The 15425-nt window shown below is 36.5% G+C and overlaps 1 protein-coding gene across 1 annotated transcript; it reads left to right on the forward strand.

Moving 5' to 3' along the window:
• Positions 1–812: 812 nt before the first annotated feature.
• Positions 813–15065, forward strand: LOC139960356 (SUMO-conjugating enzyme UBC9-B). The gene is made up of 8 exons (XM_071958670.1): positions 813–961; positions 3014–3142; positions 4106–4169; positions 6624–6643; positions 7142–7214; positions 8314–8423; positions 9159–9238; positions 10062–15065. Exons 2-8 carry the CDS (start codon positions 3068–3070, stop codon positions 10126–10128), a joined length of 489 nt encoding a protein of 162 aa, XP_071814771.1. The 5' UTR covers positions 813–961; positions 3014–3067; the 3' UTR covers positions 10129–15065.
• The last annotated feature ends 360 nt before the right edge of the window (positions 15066–15425 follow it).

Raw genomic sequence — 15425 nt, forward strand, 5'->3', positions numbered from 1 at the left:
ATATCCCCTCCACTTTTGAAAGTGGGGGGGGGGGACATGTCCCCCCCCGTCCCCCACCTGTTGACGCCCATGTCTACTCATGGCTGCGGCCCTGAAAGTATCTTCATCTTATGTCTCCGATAAGGTGTATGTGCCCAGATTCCCAATAGTGTTTTTTTAAATGTAGGCTACTTATGATACCATATGTTTGCATGTTGTAGACATCTGCATAACAAGATGATTTTATTCTTGTGTGCAAAGTTTAAGAATGTTTCCGGTTTTAGTTTAAGTTTCAATTTTATTAATCATGATAAAGGCCCTAAGTTACACACGGATGTTAGATAGATACGTCTTACTCAATTAAAGTCCAATCACTTGTCAGATGTGACTTTTTAAAATATATTTAGGACTGACATTTCAATTCAGGGACCAAACAGAAGCAACTTGAAGATTTCTAGATGCGAGTCCGCTCCCCTGGCCCAGCCGAGGTGCTTCGCCCCTGGATCCCATCCGGGTATTAAGGCGGGCCCCTGAACCCCACCCGGTAAGGGCATTGCGCCAAAGCGCTCGCGGACTCCTTCAGTGTTATCCTTGTTCAGTCATGAAAAATCACCCCAGGATAGAGAACCTGGGCACGAAAAACCAAACAACGAGTTACCTATAAACAAATTTGTTCTGTTGGAATCAAATTCGGCAGATTGAGAAGGGAGCTGCTACTCTTGAGTAGCTGCTCCCTGGTTTGAGTCAAGAACCGCTACCCATGAAGTGAGTGTAATGCGCGGTATGGTGTCTTTACAATATATCGCGGCTGTCAATGACTACACATGTCACGATGTACTAAATACACTTGTACTTTACGGTACACTCACTCCTCATAGACAAAGCGCTAAGATTAAGAATAATAAAAACGGAACAGCGGCGGTAGTTCGAAACCCTGGTGATTCGAATAACAATCGATTCAGTAATTTAATTATAATATAAGGTAAGTGTTGCACTACGTTAAGAATCTGCAAACAGTCTATCCCTTCTCCAAAACGTTAATTCAATCTAATGATTTCATCGGTAATTCCGTGTAATGCTTGCCGACGTTGAGTACAGATTTACGTAGGCTACATTTCATCTTCATTAACTGAGTATTGTACAATAGATACGATAGGCTAAGCGCCTAAGCGATCTTTGGCGCTTTTGCTGTAGCCTAGCATTAATAGTACAGATTGCAGTGTTGCGCGGTGGCTAACGATAAGTTGGGCTTGTAGGTTTTCCAAACCTTTTCTATTACAGTAGGCTACGGAGTCCGTTCATATTCATGGGGTCTACAGTCATATTTTATAGAAATATGATGGTATATGAACAGTGTATGAACAAGGTGCCTTTCCAGCGGCCAATACAGTAATTAGTATGACATGGCCTAGGCTAGGCTTAGGCCAGTTAGGGCTGAGGTGTTTGCTATCATTATATAGCCTACTGCGCCAAGCATTAAAAATAAGCATCTAGACTAAGCTGCTTGGCCTAAGTTACCGTTAGGCTAGTCCAAAAAAACTGTAATGTAGGCGATGCATTTGAATTGCAGTTAGCAATGGCAGAGATTCCAGTCTAGAAGCTATTTCATTGGATCACAAGTCAGACCAACAATGCTTCTTGAGGTTAGGCAATTTACAATATTAAGTCAACACAGAAAATAACTCTGTATTTGTTATCTGCAACTTATTCCAGCAGGATTGAGTTTGATATGCTTAGGGCGGAATGTTAAGCCATGTCCTAGACCTATGTTAAAGTGAAACAGGTCAAAACTTAAAATGGCCAGTCACCAAGATATTGTTCCATTTGTTGAATTTTTGATGCAACAATGTAGGACTCCAAAATGTTTGTTGACTTTCTGATAGGCTTTGTCAGCTTGTGTTCCTTGCTGAAGATAAAGGAATCTATGAAATGGTATTTTTAGGCCTAGCCTGTTTATGCATCTGTGGCTCATGAACACCATGAATCAAGAAATGCTTGGTGGGTGAGCTTCATACGTGGTATGTGAATCAGGAATAGTGAGTAGTAAAATCCTACTGGTTTGTTGAGGTCAAAGGTCATTAGATGTCAACAGAGTTCACAGTCTGAAAATACAACACAATAACTTCAAAAGCAAAGTTTTAATGAACTTCATATTGAGCATGTTAGTCCACCTTAGTCCACCTAAGTAGTGAGCACAAGAACTGAATGTCATTTATGAAGGTCAACCACCATTTGAGGGCACCACAGGTTAAAGTCAGAAAACCTACTACTATAAATATTAAGAAACAACGGTCGGTGGTAATCTGTCATATGTACAGAAGTTTGTAGATGTACCTTGGTGAGTAAATGATCCATATTGTTATCTGTTGACATTTAATGTCATTCCAGATCAGCAGAGGTCACAAGTCAGGTAAATTTCTGGGTTCTCTCTTTCACCATCCACTGGGAAAGCCACTCACTCACCCAGTCTGCTCTGGTCCCTTATCCAAAACAGATCCACTGAAAAAGTTGAGATTCAATAACAGCCTTTTGACATTGCAATGCTCTTACAAAGTTGTAGAGCATCAGTGGGAGTAATTTTTAGTGTACAAGACTATACACCTTTTGTGTGGTAATTTGGGATGGTTCGATGCTTACAATAGTTCAAAACTAATAAATATTGTTACACTTGTGTGCAGCAATTTGTCCATATTCCATTTTAGTTATGCAAGACCAGATACTGTAAACTAAAGTGTTTGCTGTAACATCTCACTGGATGATGTGTCCATTGATCAGATTTGTCAGGAGGACTCTGTGAACATCCAATGGAGGAACTACTGCAGTATGAATGCATACATTCTTTTTACATGGCTATAGCTGTTACGCAGAGAAAACATAATTGTGAAATCATGTAGTCACACTCCAAAGGAATTGTTCAGATACTTTGTAGTGTCCAAAACAAACAGGAAAACATGTGCATGGAAAACATAAATTTAGGACCACAATTTTCTTTGATCATTCTGTATACATAATGAACCTTTCATTTTGTTTACAGGTCAACTGAACACATTTTGGAAACTATAAAAATCACCATAGCAACAGCAACAGGATGTCTGGTATAAGTGGTATTGCGGTTGCACGGTTGTCAGAAGAGAGAAAGGCATGGAGGAAAGACCATCCATTTGTAAGTTGCACCTAATTTGTAAAAAGAAAAAAAAAAGAGTAAAAATGAGGAAGATTGAGTGATCCATGTTATGATTCTACTTTAGCAAGGTCTTCAGAGGTAGAATGACAAATAAAGAAAGAAAAACTCAACATTATGTGACAATGAAACAGGTGTATGGTAAATGGAACTTATGAATAGAATTGAAAAAGTTTATGACTACTGTAGAAGGCGACAAATACATGTAAATAAACGTAGTTTGATTTATACTAAAAGTGAACAGAGTTGACCTCCTAAGGACTCCCCGACACCCTCACCTGCCTCTCAATAAAAAAAAAAAAAATAAATACTGAAGAAACAGTGACAGAATAGTTTCACCTTTGTCTTAGCTCAGGGACAGTTGTCCCTGATATTGAATTTTTCTCAAGACTTTGGAAGTTTGAAAATAATTTGGTTGACAAACAAGACTAGTGTTTAATGGTAGGTAAGTGTCCAAGATGCGATAAAACACATGATTGTCCCTCGAACAACTGTAAGGATAATTTCTTTTGTCCAAGAGGAGAATTTTAGTCGTCCATGACCACTGTTGATAGCCCTCAATGAGATGAGGGCTAATATTTAAACATTATTAGGTCTGTGTGTCATACTTATACAATAAGTTGCACTTGACATTCTCATCAAACTGCTAACTTAGAAAGTAATGTAAGCACAGAATGAATTCACAGTGTCAACTTTATGTCTTTATAACAGCAACCTCATATTCAATAATTAAGAAATTATCTATCTCCTTTTTCTAACATGCTACAAATTCCGAACGATGCATGGTAATGTTCAGGATCTCTTCAAATTTGTAAGCCTTGCATGGAAACTGTCTCTTGTATCGTTTGCCATGAAACAGAGAGTTCCCAGAAAAGTCTTAGCAAAACCAAAAGTACTTTGACTGTCTTAAGCAGCTTACTGTACTTTCATTTTCTTAATTTTCAGGGATTTGTTGCCAAGCCTACGAAAAATGCAGACGGCACTTTAAATCTAATGGTCTGGGAATGTGGTAAGTTGTTTTAAAATAATGGAATTTACTGCTGTGTAGAGTGAAAAGGAATGGAAATTTTTGATACACAGCAGTATGCCTTGATTTGTCCTGTTTTTATTTCCTCTCCAAAGATCATCAGTGGTAAATTGTTGAACTGCTCTTGACATTTGTGGCCAACTGGCCATACATGTGATTCATGTAACAAGTTAAGGCAACTTTACCTTGAAGTAATTCTTTTCATACTTTTTGTTCTCAAGTGCAATACCTGCTACTAAATTTTTCCTGGGAACACACATCAACAGCTTATAACTGTACAACATTTGCCTGTTCACTTTGGTGATCCAATTAATTAGTTTCCCAGAGATTTTCTATTGTTTGGTTTCGATGATAATCATAATCTTTGCATTCATGATGACGAACAGTATGTGTGCGCTTAGGTGTTTGTGTGAGTGCTTTGCGACGACCAGCTTGTAAACACTATATCTCAGACCAATTGCATATTTGGTGTGTAGAAGTACCATAGTGAGTACAAGAAGCCTATTGTTTTTTTCGTGGAAGTCAAAGGTCATTTGAGGTCACCAGGAGTCAAATTGTGAAAACCTTGTAAACACGATATCTCAAGAAGCGAAGCTTGGGCAGACCTCATAATTGGTGTGCAGAAGTACCACACTGAGTGCAAGAAGCCTATTGTGTTTGGTGGAGATTAAAGGTCATTTGCAGTCATCAGAGATCAAATTGTGAAAACCTTGTAAACATGATATTTCAATATTGGAAGCTTGGGCAGATCTCATACTTGGTATGAAGGTGTATAACATTGAGTAAAAGAAGCCTATAGATTTTGGTGGATGTCAAAGGTCATTTCGGGGACAACAGGTCAAATCGTGAAAGCCTTGTACAAGTGATATTGGAAGAAAGGAACCTTGGACAGATCTATATTTGGTTTCATTTCAAATTTAAGGAGCCTATTATTGCTTTTGGTGGAGTTCAAAGGTCATTTGAAGCCAACAAACGCCAAACATTTACTTCACTGCCCTCTTACCTGTCTCTCTACGCTAACACACCTTCCTAAACATAATATCCCAAGGGAACGGTGGACAGATCGCATATTTGGTATGTAGTAAGTGTACCACATTGAGTACAGGTAAAATGCCTAATGTTGTGGATGGAGGTGTCAATGGTTATTTGGGTTCACCAGGGGTCAAATTGTAAAAAACATGTTTTACACAATATTTCAATAAGGACAGAAGCCATATATATTTAGTATGTTGTATCAATTACATTTAGTATAAGAAGCCTGTTGTTGAGGTCAATGGTCATTTCAGGAGAGCCTATGTCATTTTGAAGTATTGTTTGTCACATTACACTGCTTTTCAAGTGCTGTATTACTAATACTAAGATCAAGTATGTTGCAAACCCTCACTATACATTATATCAGATTCATGAAGAAAACTGCTCATGTTACATCATCGAAACCACATTACCACAATGCATTTTGCATTCAGGTTTTTCTGGTAGCATACAGATACTTGTAGGGAATGCAAGTTGGTGCAGACCAAAATGTGTTTCTGTCTGGTTTGGAAGTTAAACATTTTTTTTAAAATACTTGTTGTCTCTCTTAGTGCATTAAGAATGAGGCTTGATCTAATCTGAGTAATTTTAAACAAATTACATTTCCAGAAATTCACTGCCATGGCAAGGGAGTGTTTTTGAAGTTTTCAGAAGGCATAAAACATTTGTAGTGTGGGGAGTTTGTTATACTACAGAGCCTAAACTTGTGATAAGGAATTTCAATATGTCTCAAAGAACTTCTTTTCTTTTTCCCCCTCATGTAATGTAATTACTATCCTCAATTGTTGGGACCTGCTGATTTAGGTACAAAATTTCTATGTGTCCTGCAAGATCATTGTCATGTTCTCCCCCTACTTGCTGCTACTACCCCCTTTCATCACCCTTTCTGGTCCGCTGTAATAACAATTCATTGTGTAAACCATCGTTCACATCTTGCAATTTTGATGTTGTGGTTCCACCACATTGGGCACAATGACTATATTTCTGCTTCCGGTATTCCCGGTAACAGTGAATGTGGAGGGCTTGATTTACAAACCACAAACCATTGTGGTGGAAAAGCATTGTTGGCAACTGTTCCATACATTAAACATCTGTGACTAACATTTTGTTCTTTCTTAATACTAAATACCTGATAGCTTGCCAAGGCATGATGGGTTTAATTGTCTTAGGCTTCATACTTTATCCTTACTTAAAACTAAAACCTTAGTGAAGGTTGACAGGATGGAACAGTCAAGCCAGTGTTTTTAGCAGTTGAGGGCATAATCTCATGTTTGACCAACTATTTAGTACTTTCTGTTGATATGGAAACAGTGGAAGTAATCTACATATAACTGAATGGTTTCATGGTCTCATTAACCACATTGCTCTCACTTTGTTTTCCTTTTCATTTGTTCCTATCCGAAGCAATTCCAGGAAAGAAAGCGGTATGTATTCATATTATTTGAAGCTAGGGGTGGGAGAGGAGTGGTGGGAGATGTTTTGGGAGAGACAGCATAACAACGGAATAATTTTGATATATTATCATAATATTCTATGGTATTATATTAAAATATATATCATTTGTTGTTCATTTTGAGGGAGTAGACCTGTATGATATTTGGTAAACAAATCATCTTACTGCCAAAAAGGAAAAAAAATGATTTTACATCAAATTGTGAATTATTCATGTTTCTCTGGTACTGTGTCCAAAAATAGGACACTGAGGTCGCTGCAGCATCCTGCAGCCAGGCTGCATAAGATGTTATCTTGTGCTGGTGTGCCAAGATAACCCTCTATTGTCGGATATCGGCTGCAGGGGGGGGGGGGGGTTGCAGTCGCTCACAGGTTTCTCTTTGATTACATTGTGCCTGACTTCTTTCATCTCTTCTCATGGTAACATATTTTCAGTCTTACCTTCTTTTTCTGTTTTCTTGCTCCTACAGACACCATGGGAAGGTGGAGTTTACAATTTGCGTATGATATTCAAAGATGATTATCCATCGTCGCCACCAAAGTGTAAGTCATATTTTGTTTATTTTTAAACATTTTGGGGCCCAAGTGATCGATGATTGCTGGAATAAGATCCGGTATAACTTGGGAAGCCTTGGCCTACAAGCTGGAGTTATCATCCAGGGCTGAGGGCTCCTCTGGAAAGCAGTGCTTCTGCACTGAGCAGGACTACTCTCATTAAAGATGACAATAATTAAAAAGAAAAAGAAAAAGGTATCCAGCATTGTCCATTTAAGTTTGTCTGTACAGTACAGTATGTGTGTATCTTTGTCCAGTTGTCTTCCTGTGTGTGTGTTTGTCTATCATTATGGCTGTTTTTATGTCCATATTTTTGTGGTGTTCATTCATTTGTTACAGATGTCAATATGTTTCACTAAACTTTGAAAACATTTGCAGGTAATGGAGTGTAAAACAACCAGTTCAAGTTGTTGACAAATAACAAGTACTGATTTGATGCTTGCAGTGCATTGAAGGGACTGACAATTTTGAGGCCTGGGTGGCACATATGAGCAAAACTAATATAGCTAGTGGTGCACATTTCAATTTTCAAAGGACACAGATGGTGTAATTTTCTCTTTAGTTCTGACAATGACATAATAGTTCTTACAATGACATAATAATTTATAGCTGTTCTTATGGTTGATAAGCTGTTGGTTTTCCTAATCTAGACTAGAATAAATTAGACTAGTTAGAGTTAGAACTACTGTGTTATAGCACAAGTCTATGATTTCAACATTTTCATGAAGTGAATAATGCAAAAAGTACCCAGATGGCAGAAACAATAAAGTTTTATAGGTTTTGCTGATAGTAGGGTGATCGTTTGACGGGCACAACAACATTTTTCTGGAAAATATGAAGAGAGGAAAACAACAAATATGATAGGTTAATTTTATTTCACCTATTACTTTCCTGTCTCCATTCTACTTATGCAATCAAGTCAATGAAAGCTACAAGAGTTGCTAATATTTTCACAATTTTTTCCAGATTTTTCTGAAAAATGTCAAAAAGATAATAACAGAGGTCAATTGTCAGTGTCGTTTTCATTCTTCTTTAATAAACAGCTTCCATTTTGCCTCATCTTTTTTTTCTCCCTCTTCTTTTTCAGGTAAATTTGAACCCCCTCTATTCCACCCTAATGTCTATCCATCAGGCACAGTATGTTTATCACTACTTGATGAAGATAAAGATTGGAGGCCTGCAGTAACTATCAAACAGGTAAACGTACAACGTGTTAACCTGTGTGAAACTTTTAAGAATCTTCCTTACTATTAATACATATATATATATATATATATATCTAAATAGATGTTTTATCACATGTTACCTTTTTGATATTGGATAGATCTTTGAACTCACTTTTATAAATAGTTTTTATCTATACTGGTTTTAATAAATGAATGAAAAAATTAATTATTGTAAATCTAGTGGGGATGAAATTCACCATCTGAAAAATAAATGTTAGGAATAAGAACAAGAAATGGTAATTGTTAGTGTACAATCTAGATACACTGTTCCATCGATGAGGTAAGAATTCTGAAAGGTTATTAATTTAATTTCCCTATAAAAACCAAATTTGCAATAATCTCTGATTTTTATGTATTTTATGGTATTACAGATATATTGTCTTAGCCTTTCCTCTAGGTTTCTTGAGCTTCTCTGTCATATCGTCAAGACAAGCTCAGATTTTGTGCATTACAGATTTCTATTTTCCATTAAAGAGTTCTGAGGTTTATCATAAGTTCCATTGCAATCGACGTAACAACCGCGTTGGTGCCGGTTTAAGTTTGCAAGGTTTATTTGCAAATGTCAATTTACCTCAACCTGTTATTATCTATGATTGATATATGATAAGATTTGGAAAGCCTCTGAGCCTACACTTTCAACAAAAACATAGAAGCTTGTCGAAACTGATGTTATTTGCAGATATTAGTTTTGGTTTTCTTTTTACAGATCCTCCTCGGAATTCAAGATCTTCTAAATGATCCTAACATCAAGGACCCTGCACAAGCAGAAGCATACTCAATCTACACGTAAGTTAATGCCTGGCCCCTTAAAGCTCCGTATCAAAGCAGCTTTTTTGAGTTGGATTCCGACTTCTGTGTCAGTCCGGCAGGACACTGCCCGACTGAAAGCGATCTAAAATTGCCTCGTCAAATTAAACATTGAAGATGGTGGATAGTTTGGGAGATGGCTCTTTGATAATCAAGAGGAATGATCAAGATTTTTGCCAAGGTATTAAGTCTCGTCTGGCTTAATTTCCCCTATGACTGATCATATGATAGGTTATAGTTGGTACCCCAAAGCGTTGATTTTTCTGTGTATGTCTGTTGTGACGTCACAGTAGTTCTCCAAAGGTGAAAGGCCTATGAAGTGTGTTTGTGTAGCCTAACCATTAGGTTATCATTTGTGTATAGGCTTCATAGTTAGCCATAAGATGTGTTTTGGTCTTGAAAATGTCTGGAATTTCCCCTTTTTGTAAAGCATGGGCAATATGGCTTTGTTTAATTTTGTTGATTCTTGGTTAGATATTAATGACTTAATTTACAAATACTGTCTTGATATCATTTTAACAGTGGCATGTGGTACCACCAGATTGCAGCAAGTCTGTACAAAATGCAATTTAACATCTCAATCTCATATACAAACATAAATATAAATTTCTGGTGCTTGTTGGCACTTTTAATGCCACTCAACACTTGTGTACATCTGTTACTGCCAAATATAAAGAATTTCAACCTTTTTCTTGTTAACTACTAAGAAGAAAATGTTTAGCATTTTATAATCTAGGACTAAGTCATATTGACCTTTTTTGACCTACGTCTCTGTCTTTTCCTCCCCGATTTCGATCGGCAGGCAAAATCGAATCGATTACGACAAGAGAGTCCGGACTCAGGCCAAGGCTCACGCACCGAAAAACTGACGAGGAATTTGATGAACATTGTTCCTTTTTTTTTGGTTTTAGCCAGATCCATTAATATCATGCGAGCTCTGGAGTCAGACTGAAAACATACAAAAAAAGGTGAAATAATAAAACTTTCAACAATAGTACTTTATTTGCCAAGTGTTCCTTGCAAGGAAGGAAAGTTTGTTGACACCCTTCGGAGACATCTTGAGACAGCTCTTCTTCATTTTTCACTGTACATATATATAAACCTTAGTGTCAAGTTGGAAATCATTCGTGGACAGAGAATAAACATTCCTTCCAGAGGAAAAAACACATCTTTGGTTCTGAAAAGCTGCTCCACTATTAGTAAGTCTTTGGAATGAAACCACGAAGACGACGACGAAAGAAAATCAGTGAGGCTGCTTTGAGTATGCTTCAGCACTCCAAAGAAGTGTGTTAACAAGCATTTAAGTTAACAATAGACATTGCTGAATATTTTGTCACTATTATGCATAAGACTGTTAACAAGCATTTAAGTTAACTAAAGACATTGCATAATATTTTGCCACTATTATGCATCAGACTGTTAACAAGCATTTACGTTACCTAGACAGAGACAGTGCAGACTCTTTTGGCACTATTATGCATAGGACTGTTAACAAGCATTTAGGTTAACTAAAGACATTGCAGATTATTTTTTCACTTAAGGATTCACAGGTCCATGTTATGGAGCTATTAAGAGTTACCTATAGACATGGCAGAATATTTTGTCACTATGATGCATAAGACTGTGTTAACAAGCATTTAAGTTACCGATAGACAATGCAGACTCTTTTGGCACTATAGGATGCATAAGTCTGTGTTGGCCAGCTATTTAGCTTAACCTATAAACAGTGCAGAATATTTGTCACAATGATGCATAAGTTTGTTTTAGCAAGCATTTCAGTTACCTATAGACAATGCAGACTATTTGTCACTGAAGGATTCATAGGTCCATGGTATGGAGCTGTTTAGAGTTACCTATAAACATGGCAGAATATTTTGTCATTAGAGGATGCATAATACTGTGTTAGCAAGCATTTAAGTTACCTAAAGACAATGCAGACTACTTAGGGACTGCAATTTATAGGTTTGTGTTAGGGAGCTGTTAAGAGTTACCTATAGACATGGCAGAATATTTTGTCATAAGAGGATGCATAAGTCTGTTTTAGCAAGCATTTAAGTTACCTATAGGAAATGCAAACTATTTATCACTGAAGAATACATAGGTCCATGTGATGGAGCTGTTAAGAGTTACCTATAGACATTGCAGACTATTTTGTGACTACAATTTGTAAGTTTGTGTTAGGGAGCTGTTAAGAGTTACCTATAGACATTGCATACTATTTATTTCATCACAATTCTGCAAAAAGGAGCCTGTCAAGGGTTTCCTACAGTAGGTAGAATGCAGAGTAGTTTGCTACTTAGCAGATCTATGTGTCTCAGTTTCTGAGCTGGTATTAAGAGTAATCTAAAGAATGTTTACCATTTGTGCTGTTGATGGTTGCAGGAGCTAGTTAGAGCAACTCATAAAGTACATGCTATTTTTCCACTGATAGGTGCATAATATCAGTGTTAGGGAGCAGCGAAGACTGCTATATAACACAGATTAATTTGCAGTTGTTGGATGTGTAACTCCCTGTATCAGGGCTGGTAAAAGTTACCTGTATAATGCAGACTGCTTTGAGTCGGTGTTTAAAGGACATATTGAGTTTTCTCTCTACAGATGTAAAACCGTTTTGCTACTGCTTTTCATGGTGCTAGATAATTATTTTGTTTCTTATTGTAGCAGAATCGGGCATCCCTTCGTCAGTCATGATGGCAATTGCATCAAGAGTCCTTGCTTAGTTTAAATGGTGACAGCATCATACATAAACACACAATTGGTACTTAGTATGCATGTGTGTGTGTGTTTGTTCTCTAGACATTATTGACCACACAATCATATCCATTAAACTCCTCTGGTTGATCTGTAGGTTGTTTTTGCTTTCTGGAAGAAGAAAAAAACATCCCAATTTTGACCTCACTTGGTCATAAAAAACAATGTTTTCAAAGATATAAGTGAAGCAGCGAGAAGCTTTTACAAGCTCTCATCTGGATGACTCATCACCAGACGAAGAAAGAACCACACATCAATCACCATTGGTGATTGACAACAATCACTTCCACCTCAAAAATAACCCCATTTTTTGGTTGTATTTCCTTTGATCTCCACCTTCTTCATGTCCGAAATAGTCTTGTCAAGTTAACTTGTGGGATTCTATTTCAATTTTTCTATTGTATATTCAAGTAATATCTGTCCTTATGCCAAGCCATTTTGTGTTCTTTTCATTATATGCTGTATATAATACAGGTCATATTCACTGTTTTAGCAGTCAAAAAATTAATTGTATGTAAAAAATGATTACATCCTTGACATTACTCAAGGAGCGATAGTGTGTGCACATGCATATATATATATATATATATATATATATATATATATATATATATATATATACAGAGTGCACTAATTCACACAGTTAAGAGAAAATGCCAGAGGTAAATTTTGTTTTGGGACTGAGAAAAGGAAAAATGAGCTACATATTCTGGAGAAGAAAGCCTTAGAATTCCTGCCTACCATATTTAAATTATTGAGATAATCAAATTGTTTTTTTTGCAAACCATAAACTTGAAGCAAAGAGATGATGTCATGGTTGTAAAATAACGACCAAATTTGTCTGTTTTGTTTTTAGACTGTTCTGTGACTTTGAGGGCCTTTCAAAACATTTATGAATGTGAGATATTAACATTGTGATTCATCCCAATGTTGAAAGAGAAAATCTGAACCAACTTTTGAAGAAAAGAAACCCAACCCCAAATTTAGTTTTTTGAGTGTACAAATTGTAACATCACACCTATCTCATGAATGTGCTTTCCTTGGTATAAATGTATCTCTGTTCAGATGTCTCATAATGGACATGTAGGAATTGACTGAAATTTCACCAGATTGCTTATTTAATTATGTTCTTCATTTTCCCAGTAAAAAACATCATTTACCTCTGGTTTATTCTTAGCATATCACAGTTTGGAAATGTGGAGGGTCACTGTTGGTTTATAAGTCAACAACAAGTCTGCTTCTAAGCCATGTTGTTCTGTGTCACAAATAAACAAGTATAAATACCATCGTGAATTTCACTTTAAAGCAAAACTCTTTTTTTTTATATTTATATTTTTTAAATTTTTTGACTGATATTAAGCGTATTATGGGACAAATTGGACAAACACTTTGTAATATCGCAAGATTTCATACATACTGTAAATTTAACATGTATTTTCTACATTAACCAATGTAGAAAGGAAGTCAAAATGTTAGTGTACAGCAGCCAAAGTCTGACTCTTTTGTAACTATTAGCTTTTTCTTTCACTCAATTTGTTAGCCAAGTACCTGTCGAATAAGCTGAAGCTATTCATCTCAAATTGTCAAGATTGGCAAATTCTGGCATGACATTTAAGTTGTAGATCAGTGCTTCCTCTCTCAAATGCAGGTGTACAAAAATCCTTCTTACAATTCTATCTAAAGGAATCTTAAAGCCCAATCATTTACAATAGTTTTGTGATATCAAGAAGCTAATGGTTCACCAACCCTTCGAAACTGTGAGGTTTCTAATACGTTTAATGCGAGACTGCATTGCTTCACTAGCAACGGAACCTCCTTAAATAAACACTGTTTTTCTGCTCATAGTTTCATGGTGTGGAGGACATGTTTTACTGGTATGACATGTCAGTACTTTCTCTAATGTTCATTCTTTGCTACTGTTACATGGAAATTCAAAAAAGATATAAAAAATGCAAGAAAAGAAGATGTACTCTCAATTTTAATAAAATTCCAGTGGCTCTGTGATGTTAATGTTAGACTTGTTTGAAGTCTTCTTCTCTGTAAATAAATGGTCATTGGGAAATATATTTCTCTCTAAAATGGTAAGAAATGTTGTTCAGCTGCTTTGGTTTGCCAAATTTAATTTAAATTTCCGACATGTAAATGAAATATAGAAAGTTGGGTCGCTCCATATAATTGCCTTATTGACTTGCACACTAAATCATCAAATTATTGTGGTCTCTAAGGCCTTGTAGAAGCTCTCACTAGCTAAACGCTACCCATCACTGGATAGCTGACACATTTTGGCCATTCATGTAGGCGCCATTGATTTCCGGTATCATGGCCATGAACATTTTTTTGACATCGGAGCCCAAGTTTTCATCACTTGTAACTGAAAGCCTCTTTGAAGTAAACAATTTTCGTATGCTGCTCTCGGAAGGCCTGAAGTAGTCTAAACTTGCCTCAGTTTACCTAATTTTCACACCACATGTACTTCTGTTTGTGAACACTGACATCTTAAGACACAAAACAGCAGATCTTGTCGGATAACATACCGGGGAATTTTTTTTTCTCCTGTTGCTTTGTGGCACTGAGGGAGAAAACTGGTGTAGGTGTGCATCACGAAGTGGTCTGCGTGATTATGTATGATTACAAGTAATTTAAGCCACTCATAGTTGTTTAGTCTTAAACTATTTAATACACAGATTTCAATGTAAGAATTAATTGTTTTCTCTACAACCCTGTTGGGTTTATGTTGATTTCTTCTGGGGTGGATCTGTATTGGAATTGAGTATTGAAACTATAACATTTTCAGTACTTTACCTCTCTTGTAAATGGTCACAGTAAATGGTCAGTCTCAAACTTGTAACAGAGTCAATGCAACGGTCAGAACTCTTGGTGAAAAGAGAGAGAAAGCGAGAATGTTCTTCTTTTTGAGGAGTTATGATATAATTCTATTACCATAAATTGTCAAGGGAAAAAGAAAAATTATATTGTGGTTTTAAGAAGTTTCTTGTTGTTCTCAATTTATAACATACAGTATTTAAATACAAACTGAATGATTTTCCAACTTGAATCGATGATAATTTATCATGGATGTTTCATTTTTCTGGTCTTTGTGATGGTTTTGATGTAATTTTAATATCTATGCTTGATACATGTAAGAGCAGTCTGCAGACTTTTAATTAGCGCACTACCCAGGAGCTTCAATGAGAAGCCATGCCCCAGCCCTTCTCCCTCCCCTCCTTAACATAAATGATGCCCAGAATGGAGAAATATCACATATTTGACTTAAATTACTAGCCATATCATATGTATATATCGGGGAGGAACTTCTTCAAGTTGGATTAATAGGCTTATGACTGACGTATATGTAAGCCGACATGCTATATTCATCAACGTACGCTTGAACTTCGGTAGCATATCATACCGTTAG

The sequence above is a fragment of the Apostichopus japonicus genome, chromosome 19 (genome assembly GCF_037975245.1).
Source record: "Apostichopus japonicus isolate 1M-3 chromosome 19, ASM3797524v1, whole genome shotgun sequence".
Lineage (NCBI taxonomy): Eukaryota > Metazoa > Echinodermata > Holothuroidea > Aspidochirotida > Stichopodidae > Apostichopus > Apostichopus japonicus.